Source organism: Protomyctophum parallelum (assembly GCF_964188405.1).
Source record: "Protomyctophum parallelum genome assembly, chromosome: 4".
In the NCBI taxonomy this organism is placed as follows: Eukaryota; Metazoa; Chordata; class Actinopteri; order Myctophiformes; family Myctophidae; genus Protomyctophum; species Protomyctophum parallelum.
Window position 1 is genome coordinate 32,159,973 of NC_139700.1, and position 16,937 is coordinate 32,176,909.

General features: G+C 45.0%; 1 protein-coding gene across 1 annotated transcript in view; it reads right to left on the reverse strand.

Annotated features, from left to right (window-relative positions):
• Positions 1-16,937, reverse strand: part of pus7 (pseudouridine synthase 7) — a 61,608-nt gene that overhangs the window by 9,618 nt on the left and 35,053 nt on the right. The window contains exons 2-7 of the mRNA XM_083763150.1: positions 8,630-8,696; positions 6,264-6,587; positions 5,331-5,415; positions 4,577-4,693; positions 3,846-3,990; positions 234-345 (exon numbers count right to left, since the gene is read on the reverse strand). Of these exons, the coding sequence (XP_083619276.1) occupies positions 234-345; positions 3,846-3,990; positions 4,577-4,693; positions 5,331-5,415; positions 6,264-6,577 (773 nt within the window). The 5' untranslated portion in view covers positions 6,578-6,587; positions 8,630-8,696. The remainder of the gene's footprint in view (positions 1-233; positions 346-3,845; positions 3,991-4,576; positions 4,694-5,330; positions 5,416-6,263; positions 6,588-8,629; positions 8,697-16,937) is intronic.

Genomic DNA, 16,937 nt, shown 5'->3' on the forward strand with positions numbered 1-16,937 from the left:
ATAATATTGTCTCTGTCTGGTGGAAACCTCATATGTAAAATATAAAAACAAATAGCAGATTGAAAAGATCAAAATGTGTCGCTTCACACCACGTTTCGAGCTTGTGGATCTGCACATTTTAGGTAGGCCATCAGATTACCCAAAAAAGCAAAGAAAAACAACATTTCTGCATGACAACGATATGCCTCTTCAGTTTCATTTCATCAGTAGATTATGTGAATGAGTGTCTAGACCTGAGGAATTTGGAGAGGACATTGATAGCCTCCATGGTGTCCTTGTTTTCCTTGTACAGCACAAAGTGACAGAAATTGCCACGATTCTTAGGCCACGAGTGCTTCCTGGGAGCTTTAAGGGGAAAAGGAAAGGAGAAAACAGAAAGAAAATTTAACCATAGAAATATAAGCAAGATAATAAACACATAATAATCACCTCTGAACTTGGCATGCTTGAGTAGCATTGATAGACTAGTGACTTTATCCCTATACTGCATAGTCTTGACTTGCAATACAATTTAATCAATGCATTGCGAGCCAGAATGTTAATAAACCCAACTCGTGTGACACTATCATTGCAGCACCAAACATATTTAAAATATCTCATGATTAGCCATGTTTAAAAACCAAGCTGACGTTAACATCTCCCCCTGTGCTGTGTGGACTATAAATTCTTACCTGTTGGTGTTCTCACCTCTGTCCACCCAAAGTAGAGCAAAAGGAGGATAGAACAATGTTACTGAAGATAAAGGTGTTTATGTATTTATGGAGAAGCTGGCGAGCGTGCATGCAAAGGCCAGGGCAATAGTCTCTGTTGTTTTAACCACATGAGTCCCAATGCTGGGCAGTGGGCACGTCATAATAGGTGAACGTTCAGCAAAAATGGTGTAAAGCAATGTAGAGTTTAAGTGTTTGTGCAGCAAGGGTGACTGGACTAGATGTGACAAGGATCCATCATCACAAACAGTTTGAGCTGAAACGTTCACTTGTTAAGCTTCAACCATAATATAACAAACCTTTTACGGCGTGGCTGATTGCTTTTCTGTCCGTCTCCTCTTGCAAACCACTGGACCGATCAGCACTACATAGATTGAGCAAACTCTGCCACTAGGCTAACGTGGAACCCTAACAATGGTTCTATAAGTTTATTATAAAATGATAAACCACTTAATAATAATAATGGAAGTAAAATATCTTAACTTATAAACTCTTCAAGTAAAAAGGGTGCTTGGTTTTTGTCCAAATATGGGCACTGATTAAATACATAATGACGTCATAAATATGTTTAACTTATAACCGTTTGACTGTTTACCATAACGAGATAGCGTCTTCTAAAGCCAAGTACCACATCTCAAAGACATAAGAGGAAGTGAAAGGTGATCAAAATGGTCTGAACTATAACTAAAAAACATCGCATGGATGCACCTGGGAAGTATCCTCAGTGATGTATCCCAAGGTCATCGGGGTTTCGGGGCTCTCGAACAGCATACCCTTCACTCAGGTGACCCAGCCGGGGTGATCAAGGCCCTGGGGCTCCAACCCATACTGCTCACCCGGTTGCAGTCTACATTCCGGTGGTCACCAAACTATACCTGGTTGTCACATATTCTATCTAGAGTGACTCATAGGAATAGACTAACTATAACAGTATAACAGACAGATATAGTCAATAATAGATGAGTCATCATAGACTGGTCACATTAAGTAAGTAGCCTTAAACAACAGATGCGATGAAACCCTGGACAGGCCTTAACCCCAATCCAAACCCTGATGCCGAGCGCCAAGCAGAAATTGGGTATAATATTTAGTCTTTAGTATGACTCCGCCAGTCTAGTCTCAAGGCGGACACTCTAGCCACAAGACCACTGAGCTGGTTCACGATGCCATTCCGTTGGTATTATCATTTCTTGGCTTTATTTTGTGTTACATTATTGATTTGTCGAATATGTAGTGTGTAGTCATGTAATTAAGCGTAATAGACGCCATTTTCTTTAGGGTGACTAAAGACTTGGGTTTATTTACTGTATGCCAGATGCAGTTACCCAATGCTGAATAGAATTAATGCTTGATCACTGTGATGCGTTGTGAGCTTCATGCCGGTGAGGACCAAAGCACATACAATGATGGTTAACGACATATCACTATGAAAAGACATCCAAACTCATATTGTACTGAAGGCAGTTATTATTATAAGAAAAAATCACACTAGTGTGAAGTGAGGGGCGCCCAGTACTGTGGCTGCCACACCCATGCAGCTCTTGCGTTATTGGAAAATGGAGCATCATTTTCACTTTTAGAAGGCTGCACGTATATGTCAGTCACTTTCATTCATTTCCACTGCCATCTCTTCTAAATGGTCAATTTCCTTGTCGTCCTTTAATGGTGTAGCATCATCATCTTTATCGTTTCCCACCTTGTAATGTTCAAGTTCTTCTCCATTTACCTGGCTGGTGTTCCACTGTCATACCGTTTAAAAAGTCAACTTCCTTCTTGTGCTTTAGTGGTGTGGCTAACAGTCCGACACCACCATCATCCTCCATGAGACATGATTGCACTGTGTTGTATGTTGTTATTATTGTATCATATAAAATGGAATCAGTCACAAGATGTATTTATATTGGCCATATGCCTTACGACTTTACGAGTCTTCATTTTGTGCCCTAAACAAACATCCAAGTCCATAGACTTGGCTGGCAAATGATTTACATCATAGGTGATCTAAACAAACATTATAAAGTCCATAGACTTGGCTGGCAAATGATTTAATCTTCAGAAGCCATGCAAGGTTGAGATCCAAGATGTTATGCTTGTCTGAATTTGTAGTTAACATGCAGGTGTTTTGGCCATGCACATGCACCCATACATGCAAACCGCTATGTCCCCCCACCATAGCCACATGCAATGGGGTAGCTGAGGCCAAGCGCTGACCAACCAAGATATTGTGGCATGCAACAAAATCCCTTGTGTAAACAAGAAATTACTTGAGAGTTCAGCAGCATTACTAATCCTTGCATTCGACAGGGGAAGAACATTAGCAGAATTTCTTCCAAGTCCTCCCTCACTTTTACGCATGTTTACTCTGGGATCCGTCACTGCCAACTGCCTAAACCCACTGCTGGCCTTTTGGATAGTGGCAACAACCACCTGCTTCCTCCGATATACATGAAGTCTCAAGAAGCGACTTTCACTGGAGGAGTGTACAACATGGACCATCCCCCTAGATCCCCTCTTCGCTGACCACAACATGCAGTCATGCACCCTAAGCAACGAATCAGCAGGGACTTGGCAAGGAAGTCAATGTAACCAGATTCCCACAATCAAACATCAGTGATTGCTTTTATCTGAGCACCCGGTACACTGCTGGACATTTAACCTCTGCTGTGGTGGTGAAGTGTTTTCCCTCTACACCACCCGGATGCCCAGGTCCAGACATATCTAACCAAAATCCTCAGTTACCATGGCCAATAACTTAAACCACTTGAACCCTACCTAGTGTTCCTATGAAAGAATTGGTGAAAATAGCTGATCTACAAGCTCACAAACACATCGAAACACTATGTGCCGTTAGCTTGTATATTGGCTATCGTAGGCAAGGAGAGTTGTTGTAGAGCGGAAAAAAGTAGGGGGCCAAGTAATAGATCCCTGTTCGAACCCGTTCAAAGAAGTATATAGGGCTAAGCAACTAATTGCAGTGTTCAGGAACGAATTATTGATAAATGCCATTTTTCAGACTACAAAATACACAGTGCAGTCTGCTATTGCACTGTTTACTAAAGCTCCGGGCAGGCCTTGCAGATCACAAAACCATAAGAAGAATGTAATTGATAGTCTTGTGTCACTTCTCCAAATTACCTGCTAAAGCCTTCTTGCCGGCAGCATGGTAGGCCACTATGAACTTGCGACCTTCCCTCTCCTCCGTCTTCGTCTCCAGGCCAGGGTACTGGGTCTTGATGGCTTTGTGGACTAGCGTTCGCTTCTCCTTTGTATCATCGAGTACCTACAAACATTAACACGGCACCTGAGATCAACTTCTCTTCAACAGCCAAGTATGCGCCTGACAAGCTTTCAAGTTTGATCAAAATGGCGGGCAAAACACATAGGAGTAAAACCTGGCCCCTTTTGTCTTCTGCAAACATGTTCCCGACTTGTTGATTACAGGGAATTATGAGAGAGCCTTACATATCGTCGTTCTTCTTCATAAATCGGTGCTATAAAACAGCCTTTACGTCTGTGTGTTGGTTAAAAAGAATATTGAACCAATGAAAAGTATTAAAAAGCGCTTCAGATGAAACCTCCATTGGAGTCTGGACCCTCAAACTGTCTGCTAAAGCAGCTAACTCCACCACCTCTCCTGCTCTTATGCAAGTAATTGACAATATATAGTCACAATAACAACTTTGATGAGGCAGTATTGCATTGTTTAAAAGAATATATAAGGTTTTCTTCATTTCCATTTTTTGAATTTCCTGAACAGCAGAGATATACTGTATGCGTGTGTATATAAAATTGTTCCAGGTAAAGGTTTCAAAAAGTGATGAATAAAGTTAAGTGCAATGGGAAACCAAAAAGAAAGGGAGTCTCACCTCTATAGAGACATTGCCCTCTTTGTTCTTGAACAGCTGCAGCTCTCCAAGCTGTGTTTTCTGCTCCTCGGTCAGGACCTCGGTCTCTTCTGTGGGCTGCTCCGGCTCTGGAACATCCTAAAAACCACCCAGTGCAGAGTGGGTCAATACAACTTCACTCTGGAACATCCTAAAAACCACCCAGTGCAGAGTGGGTCAATACAACTTCACTCTGGAACATCCTAAAAACCACCCAGTGCAGAGTGGGTCAATACAACTTCACTCTGGAACATCCTAAAAACCACCCAGTGCAGAGTGGGTCAATACAACTTCACTCTGGAACATCCTAAAAACCACCCAGTGCAGAGTGGGTCAATACAACTTCACTCTGGAACATCCTAAAAACCACCCAGTGCAGAGTGGGTCAATACAACTTCACATCTGGGCCCAGCTACTCAATGCAGACTAGAGGTTGACATCATGGTGTCAGTACAGACAAACCATTTCTGACTTTGGGACACTTTGGGTATGCAAACTATGCATAATTTATTTTAATCCATATTAACATTCTGAAATTGCTCTTTGTCCTCAGTAGTAAGTAAGTTAGAAGTACTAGTATTTATTTGACTCAAGCAGAAATTGTATTGAACTTTTTAATTGAGTGATATCTGGAGCATCTATAATTTGACTTGAGTAATGTGTACTGCTTGACCATCACTGTGAATACTGTGACAAAGACATGGATGACAATATTTTTTAAATTATGTTATCTCACCTCAGCCTCTGGAGGGATAGAGAGGTCATCTAAGCAGGACATCTTGCCTTGTCTGCTAATCTCGTGCACCACAAAATCAGAGTATCTGAACACAAAGCCACAAGACCAATCAAAGCATTGACAAACCATTGAAACAAACCACCCTCATGGAATAAAGAAAGCTAAAATCTCATGGCTGAAAGTGAAAGTTTATCACTTGCGCAAGCAGAGCGCACTAGTACTACGGCTGGGTATGTATGTATGTCGGTGTACTCCACCGGCCAATAAGGGATTGGCTGGGTATGTATGCATGTTGGTCTACTCCACCAGCCAATAAGGGACCACTGTTCTTGATGATGTAACTAAAGTATGTTCCAAGGTTGGTATACGGTCAATAAGGGGTATGTATGCATGCATGTCGGTGTCCTCCACCGACCAATAGGGGGCCACCATTCTTGGTAATGTATGTTTCAAGGTTGTATATAAAAGGGTGTAAAAGTAGGCCATGTGGCCTACTTGTGCGCAAGCAGAGCGCACAAGTACTGCCATACAGTAGGCCATACATACATGGTCTACTTGCGTGCAAACCGAAAGTTGGCAGCTCGATAGAGCTAGTTGCTGATATTTAGGTAATACTGTACTAAACCTATGTTGCTGCTGTTCCCATTTATAGCCAACTAGTTGAAGAAATCCCAGACTCGAAGATTGAGCATTAACCTTTGCTTTTATGACATTTTCACTTCAAATACTCTTAATCTTAAAATAAGTAATATTCTAATCTTAAAATAACAAATAACCAAAAAATCTATAATCTTGTAGATCTGCTATTTTCGGTGTGCAACATGCTTTTCATTGCTTTCATAGAAGACATTCTATGGAATCGAAAAGACTGAAATCAGTCATGGCGACTGAGAACTTTACCATGCACTTCTTTATTAGCATCATGACACTAACCTCTCCTTCAGGATTCCAGAGAAGCCCTCATGATCACTGACAAACTTCAGAATTCCCACATCCAGCTCTGTGAGGCCGTGCTTCATCATGTCCGCAAAGGTCTCTCCATCTGCCTCCCCGGCACCACCACCAGCTCCTTCGCCTCCATTTACTTCCTCTGGCTCTTCTTCCTCCTCCTTCACGGATCCGTTCTTCTGCTCAGTCTGAACTCGTGGTCTCTTGGAGGATGGATCCGTCTCCTCGTCTCCTGAGCAGCATCTCTTCTCTCCGACTGGTACTGCAGCTGAGACTAGCATGGGCTCTGGTTCCGCCATATGGACCGACCTAGAACAGAGGGATTACAATTACAGTTTAGCATTTAGCAGACGTTCTAATCTAGAGTGATTTACAATAAGCAATGTAATTTATAGAATCTTAATTCATAGCAGATCAAATTGACATACCATAACATAAGAGACATACAACATGGGGGATAAAATAAGTACTAATAGTGCAATAAAAGTACTATAGTTCCATGCAATCCTACCAAATCAGCTGCAGGCTTCTGAGCCAGTGCGTGCACAGCCTGGACGTGACCCGTTAAAAGCTCTTGATAGGGTTTGTTAGAGACACTATGATGCTGTTGTTAAAAACTACCAGGCGCTGCATAAAATTGTACATCAGTTGCCTTAACAAAGCCTCACAGGTGGGCAGACACCAACAGAAGTGAACAACTGACTGGCTCTAGGAACACAAAGTAAGCTCATGGCATCGTTGTAAGCTATTGCATGCTTTTCACTCTGCAAGAAGACCATCGATGGGCTGTATACAGGGGGGTGACATATGCTCCGAACAGTGCACATTTTACATTTAAAGAACACAGAAAATGTCCTTATTCTCTTTAAAAGCATATTGGCCTGAGCATATATTTTGCAACACTGTCGTTGGATGTCACCGTCATCCCTGAGATCCTGTGAAGTGGATATGTCCAAGATATTTTAGTTCCCGGCCTAATGGTAATAATCCCTAAGTAATCACATACATCAACTGTGATTAGGTAATCATAGCATAATCATCATAGCATGCCAATCGTAGCACAATAGCTAGGAGGAAGCTAGCCCTCCAAGCAGAACCCAAATGCTACTGAAGTTTCTGACATTTTGTTGACACAAGCTTTATGTAGGGTCCCGAGTAGCCCCTTTCGGGACCCTACGTAAAACTTTTTTGATATTTTGTTGAGTTTTACGTTGGGTCCCTGCTCGCTACTGTACTTTCGTATGGAAATTCCTATATGCGGATATGGAGATTCTCTCTAAAATAGGCCCCGCGGCATGTGACGCCATTATTTTCCTTGAGTTATTCTGAATTCGGTAACTTTAAGTAGCTATACATCCCGGTGCGAATATCTCCTGTGGCGCGGAAGCCGTTAAGTATTTTTAATCTTTGTTTGACCGATTTGGTCGCTTTATTTCTTCTTGTTTGTTTACCGTTTATTGTACCGCCTCCCGGTGTGCGGTTGGCTTGTGAGGCTACGTCCCTGCCTCTGATCTGCTGTGTCATAGCTATAGCGCCACTAGCTAGCCAGATAGGCGGTACAATGAGGTGTCAATAAACAAGAAGAATCCAAGCTTCCAAATCGGGCAAACATATATTAAAAATACTTAACGGCTTCCGCGCCACAGGAGATATTCGCAAAGGTATGTATGTGTACTTATACTTTACATATTCAGAAAGCCTCATACTGAAGAATATCGTCAAAGTGCGCGGAGAGGCGTTTTAACATGTAAACATGAGCCAGTAAATGTTTTAATCAGGTGGCATGGACGACGCGGAACAGGACCCAATGCACTGGGTCGAACAAATGTCAGAAACTTCAGTAGCATTTGGGTTCTGCTTGGAGGGCTAGGTCCCGAGAGGGGCTAGGAGGAAGCAAGGCACCCACTACTACACCACACACTAATCCGTGCTAATTTAATTCCGAGTTTACAAATGGAAGCAAATGCAACCATGGCTTTACATTGTAATTACTGACATCAACAAGGATTCATATTTAACTGATGATTGATGAAGTGTAAATAATGACTTGGGATGCAGAGATGAGGTTGCAAGCGGGGCACCTACGATGTGTTTGGAAAACAAAGTGTTTAAGGAGGTAAAACTGAATTTGGTACAACAAGTAAATGTATAGTTAAATAACTTCAATCATTAAATCGTTGACAGACAATCTAGCGGGCTTCCCGCGGGGTCAACAACAAGTCAACACGGGCCGAGCTGAGCTGCTAGCCCCTGCTGTTGTGGCTGGACAGTGGGCACAAAACAAGCGGTATAAGCATCATGCAGTGTAAAACCTGATGTTTCTCACCAGACCAGAACCGATTTAACGTTACCTAGTTTCTGCTGAGATTCAGAAAGATGTGGAGGGGTCCAACATTCAATCGCACACGTGTGTGCGTGGATGTTACTGGCAGCGTCTAGTGAGCTCATCTAGGGCAGCGTCTAGTGAGCTAATCTAGTGAGCTAATTTAAGACTTCCGGTGGACGATCTCTTCAAAATAAGAGTACCCTCTAGAGTATTGAAAAAAAGTTTAATTTGCACATTAAAACTACAAATTAAGCATTTAAATGATGCTATATGATGCTATAAGACACACATTATGTTTCTGTGTAAGAATAAGTAATTAAATCCTTATAATAATAATAATAAAGTTATCTAAATGGATAAATGCTATTCACTGGAGTGCATGGACTTTATAAAGTGGACACTGGACAAAAGACGGCTCCGCAAGGCAACTATCTGGACATACCCACGCGTTCGGGGAGATGTCCTATACCACACCCCACTCTCCGCTAAGCGGGAGAGGTGTAAAATTCACAGTAGCAGACCTTCTACTGGGGTCAAGGCTGACAAAAAGTCACGTTTCCGGACCCAGAATGGACACTGGACAAAAGACGGCTCCGCGAGGCAACTATCTGGACATACCCACGCGTTCGGGGAGATGTCCTGTACCACACCCCACTCTCCGCTAAGCGGGAGAGGTGTAAAATTCACAGCAGCAGACCTTCTACTGTGGTCAACGCTGAAAAAAGTACCGTTTCCGGACCCAGAATGGACACTGGACAAAGAGGCCTCCGCGAGGCAACTATCTGGACATACCCACACGTTCGGGGAGATGTCCTCTACCACACCACACTCTCCGCTAAGCGGGAGAGGTGTAAAATTCACAGCAGCAGACCTTCTACTGGGGTCAATGCTGACAAAAAGTACCGTTTCCGGACCCAGAATGGACACTGGACAAAGAGGCCTCCGCGAGGCAACTATCTGGACATACCCACACGTTCGGGGAGATGTCCTCTACCACACCACACTCTCCGCTAAGCGGGAGAGGTGTAAAATTCACAGCAGCAGACCTTCTACTGGGGTCAAGGCTGACAAAAAGTACCGTTTCCGGACCCAGAATGGACACTGGACAAAAGACGGCTCCGCGAGGCAACTATCTGGACATACCCACGCGTTCGGGGAGATGTCCTGTACCACACCCCACTCTCCGCTAAGCGGGAGAGGTGTAAAATTCACAGCAGCAGACCTTCTACTGGGGTCAATGCTGACAAAAAGTACCGTTTCCGGACCCAGAATGGACACTGGACAAAGAGGCCTCCGCGAGGCAACTATCTGGACATACCCACACGTTCGGGGAGATGTCCTCTACCACACCACACTCTCCGCTAAGCGGGAGAGGTGTAAAATTCACAGCAGCAGACCTTCTACTGGGGTCAAGGCTGACAAAAAGTACCGTTTCCGGACCCAGAATGGACACTGGACAAAAGACGGCTCCGCGAGGCAACTATCTGGACATACCCACGCGTTCGGGGAGATGTCCTGTACCACACCCCACTCTCCGCTAAGCGGGAGAGGTGTAAAATTCACAGCAGCAGACCTTCTACTGTGGTCAACGCTGAAAAAAGTACCGTTTCCGGACCCAGAATGGACACTGGACAAAGAGGCCTCCGCGAGGCAACTATCTGGACATACCCACGCGTTCGGGGAGATGTCCTCTACCACACCACACTCTCCGCTAAGCGGGAGAGGTGTAAAATTCACAGCAGCAGACCTTCTACTGGGGTCAATGCTGACAAAAAGTACCGTTTCCGGACCCAGAATGGACACTGGACAAAGAGGCCTCCGCGAGGCAACTATCTGGACATACCCACGTGTTCGGGGAGATGTCCTCTACCACACCCCACTCTCCGCTAAGCGAGAGAGGTGTAAAATTCACAGCAGCAGACCTTCTACTGGGGTCAACGCTCAAAAAAGTGCTGTGCCTTGGGGCATTGACATGAAATCACTTTCTCTACGCAAGCTAAGTCAGGTCAAGGAGTTACCTCTAGCTTTGGAATGGGTGTCACTTGTGTGCGTTGATTGCATCTGTCTGTGCATTTATGCATTTGTTTGTCCTGACGAAACTTGATTATTTCTCGACTGTTTATTTTCTCGTATGACACGACATAGAAACTACTTGTGACTACTGTCTTTGTGTGCTGTCGAGCGGATGTTCTTTGCATCAGCTCAAAGGTATAGCCTGCTGTGTCATTCGATTCATTTGTCCAGATATGCCATTTATGATCTTTAAGGATGTACAATGACGCATATGGTGGCCTGTCGAAAAATACACACATACTGGTCAAAGCATACTCATTTTGGTGGTACAGACAGGATAAATTGAACGTTTTTGGAATTTTTGTGCCAGCTCTTAACAGGAGAAGTAAGGTCTGTGGGCTGTTAATTACTTCATATGTTGATAAGCTCTTTTCCTGCTGACATGTTTCACATTGTTCAGATTGAGCAGGTAATATTTGTGCAATAGTGTCTAAGATGCCTTTTTGTGACACGTCAAGTGGCTGCACTATGAATTGTGACATGTTCTTTGTAGATGGTAAGGCCTTGTCACCACATTGAGTACAACTATACAGACTAAGACTTTTCAGGCAAAGCAGGTCATCTCCAAGGAAAGGAGACCGAAGTGTGTATTCTACAAATCTATTTAATATGGTGCATACTTCTGTCCTAGAACATTTCTGAGACACTAATGACACTGATGTGTTGGCTAGATTGAATTTCTCAAGTTTCCGTCTAAATGTTGAGTCCTGCGCTGCTGCTTCTTCAAGCCGTGTGTGACATTTTTTGATAGCAGATGTCTGTTGTAGAAATGTTAGAATTGGTAATGGTATAGCTTCACACATATTGTCATTTAGACTTTCATTGCATAAAACCACATCATCATCATCTTCTTCCAAATTGTCCTCCGTTATTGTTCTGTTAATTGCTTTCAACTGTCCAGGCACAGAATGTACAGATGTCTGTATGTTTTGCTTGAACAACTGTGTGGACACCACACATACTCAACCAAACTACTAGTTTGTGTATAAAATCTAATGGGTCATTGTGCATTCCTAAGGCCAAGTAAGATGCTATTCACTAGTTGTTGAGTGACACCACAGATTGTTTTGCAATCAAATGTGTGACCTGGATTTTGAAAAAACGCTTGAATGAGAGCTGCTAAATTCCCCGGCATAGATGACAACTGAACCATCGAAGTAGGTGTCAATGGTTTCAATTTATCTTGTACTACTTGTAGATGCAGTATACCCACGCGTTCGGGGAGATGTCCTGTACCACACCCCACTCTCCGCTAAGTGGGAGAGGTGTAAAATTCACGGCAGCAGACCTTCTACTGAGGTCAACGCTCAAAAAAGTGCTGTGCCTTGGGGCATTGACAATTATTTAATTAACGAATTAAATAACCTTATTTTATTCTGAAGGCAACCGGATGTCTTAAATTAGCTAGCTCTCAGACAGGAAGTTCTAAATTAGCTCATAAGACGGAGCCAAATATCTGTCTGAGAGTGGAGCCTGCCTGGCAAATGACATGGGGGGTCCTTTTTGTGGGCTTGGCCGAAAGTGGGCGTTACCAAAAGGTGGGCGTGGCCATGGCCGCCAGAAGTCTGTCAGATTTTGACAGCTTCAAATTAGTGTTAAACATAATATAACCCAATTGACTCCAGTCCTCTCTGTTTAATATATCTATAATGAAACTATATAAACTATGCATATACCATGAAGTGCTATGACTACTAGCTCTGGTCCATAGCTCTAATGCGTTTCATTTAGAGCTATGTTACTCTAAACTTCCCCGCTCGCATGAATGCAGACCAGCCTCTACTCTTTGGCGTAAATAAAAAGAACGTTTTTGCTACACATAAAAACAAAGGCGAGTTGTGTCATTAGAAAGCCTACTTTGGTAATTGGTTCTAGTTCTAGTGAACAGAAATAATAAATAAATAGACTTGGTAACCTAACTGTAGGGAGTGCAAACACATTAAAGAACCTGGGGGTTATCATCTATGAAAAGGCAACACAATGAGCAGAAAATAAAAATGAACCATGTAAATACAACAAATTGAGCAGAGCACTGCAGGGAGTTGAACCCCATTCCGGTAAACCAGAAGTACCACAACCAGTGCCTTGGTTTTTGTTTTGTTTTACGAGGTCCATTCGTTGAAATGTAAATTTTGCATTGCAACGGTAAAGTAATTTCACAATAGACATTGTAGGCAATAATTAATAACGGTATGGCACCAGGCCAAAGCCATGGGGATAGAGTATGTTTTGCACTCTGATTGAGTGTGTGTGTGTGTGTGTGTCCGTCAGTTTGTTAACAGCTAATCTCCAGCACCATTAACCCGGTCGATGCCAAATTTTGCACACACACTCCCTGGATGCCAACGATGAACCTCTGTCCCAAATTTTCCAGAACGGCCTGTATAGCACCACACATTTTTGTGTGCCCTCCGAGACTATGGACTATAGCCTTTCGCTTTTCCGCGATTTAACCTGTGAACAATGATGAAGAATCGCGCACTATAGCATGCCACTTAATGACCTTGGGGTCATCAAGGTCATTGATATTGATCAATAACCTTGAGCAGTATAAATGACCTTCAATAAGACTAGTAAATGACCTTGACCAGTATAAATGACCTTGACAAGTACAAATGACCTTGACCAGTATAAATGACCGTGACCGGTATATGACTGACCAGTATAAATTACCTTCATGAGACTAGTAAATGACCTTGACCAGTATAAATGACCTTTAGAAGACTAGTAAATGATCTTCACCAGTATAAATGACCTTTAGAAGACTAGTAAATGATCTTCACCAGTATAAATGACCTTGACCAGTATGCGGTCCGTGACCATGGACTATAGCCTTTTGCTTTTCCTTGATTTTCACCTTTAAAAAACCCTCAACAATGATGAAGAATCGCACAATATAGCGTGCCGCTCAATGACCTGAGACCATGGACCAATGAATGAAATACAACACATTGAGCAGGGCACTGCAGGGAGTTGAACCCCGTTCCGGTAAACCAGAAGTCCGACACCAGTGCCTTAGTTTTTGTGTTGTTGTTCATTTAAAGGTCCAGGTGTGCATACGCATGTGCCCCTGTGTGTGTAGGTGCATGTGTGCATGTGTGTGCACGCTTCAATGACCACTGTTGGACCCAATGGCGATCAAGGACCTCAGGGAGCCACCCATAATTCACAACGGTCACAGCGAACTCTGTTGCATCACAACTGGTGGCCAACAGTCGTAACCAACACCGCCACGACCCACAGGAGAATACCATCGCACAGTGGTATCAGACCAACCACAATCAGCCAGCCCTCAAACCAAACCCTTCGACCTAGAAGAACTCAAAACTGCAATGGGAAAGTTGAAACCCGGAAAAGCAGCAGGGATTGATGACATACTGGCAGAAATTATACAGCACCTGGAACCTAACGCAAAGACCTGGCTCGTGGGGATGCTGAACACATGCATGGCACAGAAAACCATCCCTTCTGTCTGGAGAAAAGCCAAAGTGGTTGCAATCCCCAAACCTGGCAAAGACCCATCATCCTCAAAGAGCTACCGACCCATTTCCCTCCTCTGCATCACCTACAAGAGAGGCTGCTACTCCAACGCCTCATACCACTCATAGACACCAAGCTGACTAAAGACCAAGCTGGTTTCCGTCCCGTCCTGTGCTGGACAGAGCTCAACCTCACCCAACACATTGAGGATGGGTTTGAGGGAAAACAAATAACTGGAGCAGCAACTGGAGGGCGAAGCAAGCACGCAGGCAGCTTGTGCCTGCCTGTGTGCCTGCCTGCCTTCCTCATGTGGAAGCTGCATAGTTGAGTTTGTGTGTGTGTTTCTTTTTCTGTCTTTCTTTCTTAGGACGAAGATCAAGGTAGACGCCGTTGGAAGGCTCAACACAAGCCGATGCCCCTAGAGATCCATCCCAAAGCTTCCCTCAGGGAGTCCAGCAAGCCAGCTAGCCAGCAAGCCCGCCCAGTCAGCCAACGCAGCCAGCCAGCTCCGCCAGTCAGCCAGTGTAGAAAGTCAGGCTGCCAAGCCAGCGCACATCAGCCCTTGCAGTCAACCATTGTAGCCATACCAGCCTTGCTCAGTCAGCTCAGCCAGGCCTCTCTCGAGGCCTGGCTCTCTGTCTGCCTGGCCCGGTCTGCCCCGCCCTGCCTTGCAGCAACAGAACCAGCCTTGCTGGCAAGCCAGCCAGCTCAGAATACGAGCTCAGCAAGCCAGCGCAGCTGGCAAGCACGCAGTTAGTCTAAACCAGTTTCAGACTGGCAGGCCAAGGCAGACAGACAGGAAGACCGAGGCGCCTAGGCAGGCAGACAGGCCAGGAAGGCAACAAAGTGCAGGCAGGGGGACTGTCCGGCCTAAGGCTGCGCTGCAAGGGTTGGAGCCTGGCCAGCTCCTGCTGGTCTAGACTGAGTGGCTGTGGCTGCACAGTAAGGCTGCGGTAACCTAGTCTGGGCTTGCTGCTGCACTGGCTTGCTCAGCTCGCATTCTGAGCTGGCTGGCTTTCCAGAAAGGCTGGTTCTGTTGCTGCAAGGCAGGGCAGGGCAGACCGGGCCAGGCAGACAGAGAGCCAGGCCTCAAGAGAGGCCTGGCTGAGCTGACTGAGCAAGGCTGGTATGGCTGCAATGGCTGACTGCAAGGGCTGATATGCTCTGGCTTGGCAGCCTGACTTTCTACACTGGCTGACTGGCGGAGCTGACTGGCTGCGTTGGCTGACTGGGCAGGCTTGCTGGCTAGCTGGCTTGCTGTGCTCCCTGAGGGAAGCTTTGGGATGGATCTCTAGGGGCATCGGCTAGTGTTGAGCCTTCCTATGGCGTCTACCTTGATCTCCATCCTAAGAAAGAAAGACAGAAAAAGAAAGACACACAAACCCAACTATGCAGCTTCCACCTGAGGAACCGAGACGCGAGAAAAGAACTGAGCGTCACTTGGGATGGTCACAAACTCTCCAACCATACCCACCCCATGTATCTTGGAGTTACACTGGACAGGACACTCTTCTTCAAAAAAACACCTGGAGAACACAAAAGCCACGGTCAACACCCACAATAACATCCTGTGAAAACTAGTGAACTCCCAAGTGGGGCGCAGACCCACAAACAATCCGTGCAACTGCCATGGCCCTGTCTTTCTCTACAGCTGAGTATTCCTGCTCAAGCTGGAGCCGATCACGTCACACCAAATTGGTCGACACAGCCCTAAATGACACCTGTCGCATCATCACGGGATGGGTCAAGAAAACACCTGTCCCGTCCGTGCCTTTATGCGCTAGCCGGCACCTCCCCCCGCACATCAGACGACTGTGTAACGCTCAAGATGAATGGAAAACACAGGAGATAGACAGTGAAGTCTGGAATGAAATGATAGAGAACACCTCACACACACAGTTTCCTTTCGTGGCTGTTTACATTCGAGGGTCGCCGGTCCTCTCAAACGGAACAGTTTAACGTCATGCCCAGGACGAAAAGATATAGAGAACACCATAATGACAAATGACAAATAACAGCAGGAAGGCATGGGCCACAATCCACCGTCTTGGCAAAGACCACACCACCCATAATTCACAACGGTCACAGCAAATTCTGTTGCATCACAACTAGTGTAGGTATTGGATGGAGCCCGCACACCACAGGTATAAGAAAGACGTGATGCAGAGGAGGGAAATGGGTCGGTAGCTCTTCGGGGATAATGGGTCTTTGCCAGGTTTAGGGATTGCAACCACTTTGGCCTTTTTCCAGACAGAAGGGGTGGTTTTCTGTGCTGTGCATGTGTTCAGCATCCCCACAAGCCAGGGCCTTGAGTTAGGTCCCAGGTGCTGTATCATTTCTGCCAGTAGGTCATCAATCCCTGCTGCTTTTCCGGGTTTCAACTTTCCCATTGCAGTTTCAAGTTCTTCTAGGTCGAAGGGTTTGGTTTGAGTGATGGCTGATTATGGTTGGTCTGATACCACTGTGCGATGGTATTCTATGTGGGTCGGTGGCGGTGTTGGTTACAACTGTTGGCCACCAGTTGTGACCAAGACCGCCACCAACCCACAGGAGAATACCATCGCACAGTGGTATCAGACCAACCACAATCAGCCAGCCTTCAAACCAAACCCTTCGACCTAGAAGAACGTGAAACTGCAATGGGAAAGTTGAAACCCGGAAAAGCAGCAGGGATTGATGACCTACTAGCAGAAATGATACAGCACCTGGGACCTAACGGAAAGACCTGGCTTGTGGGGATGCTGAACACATGCATAGCACAGAAAACCATCCCTTCTGTC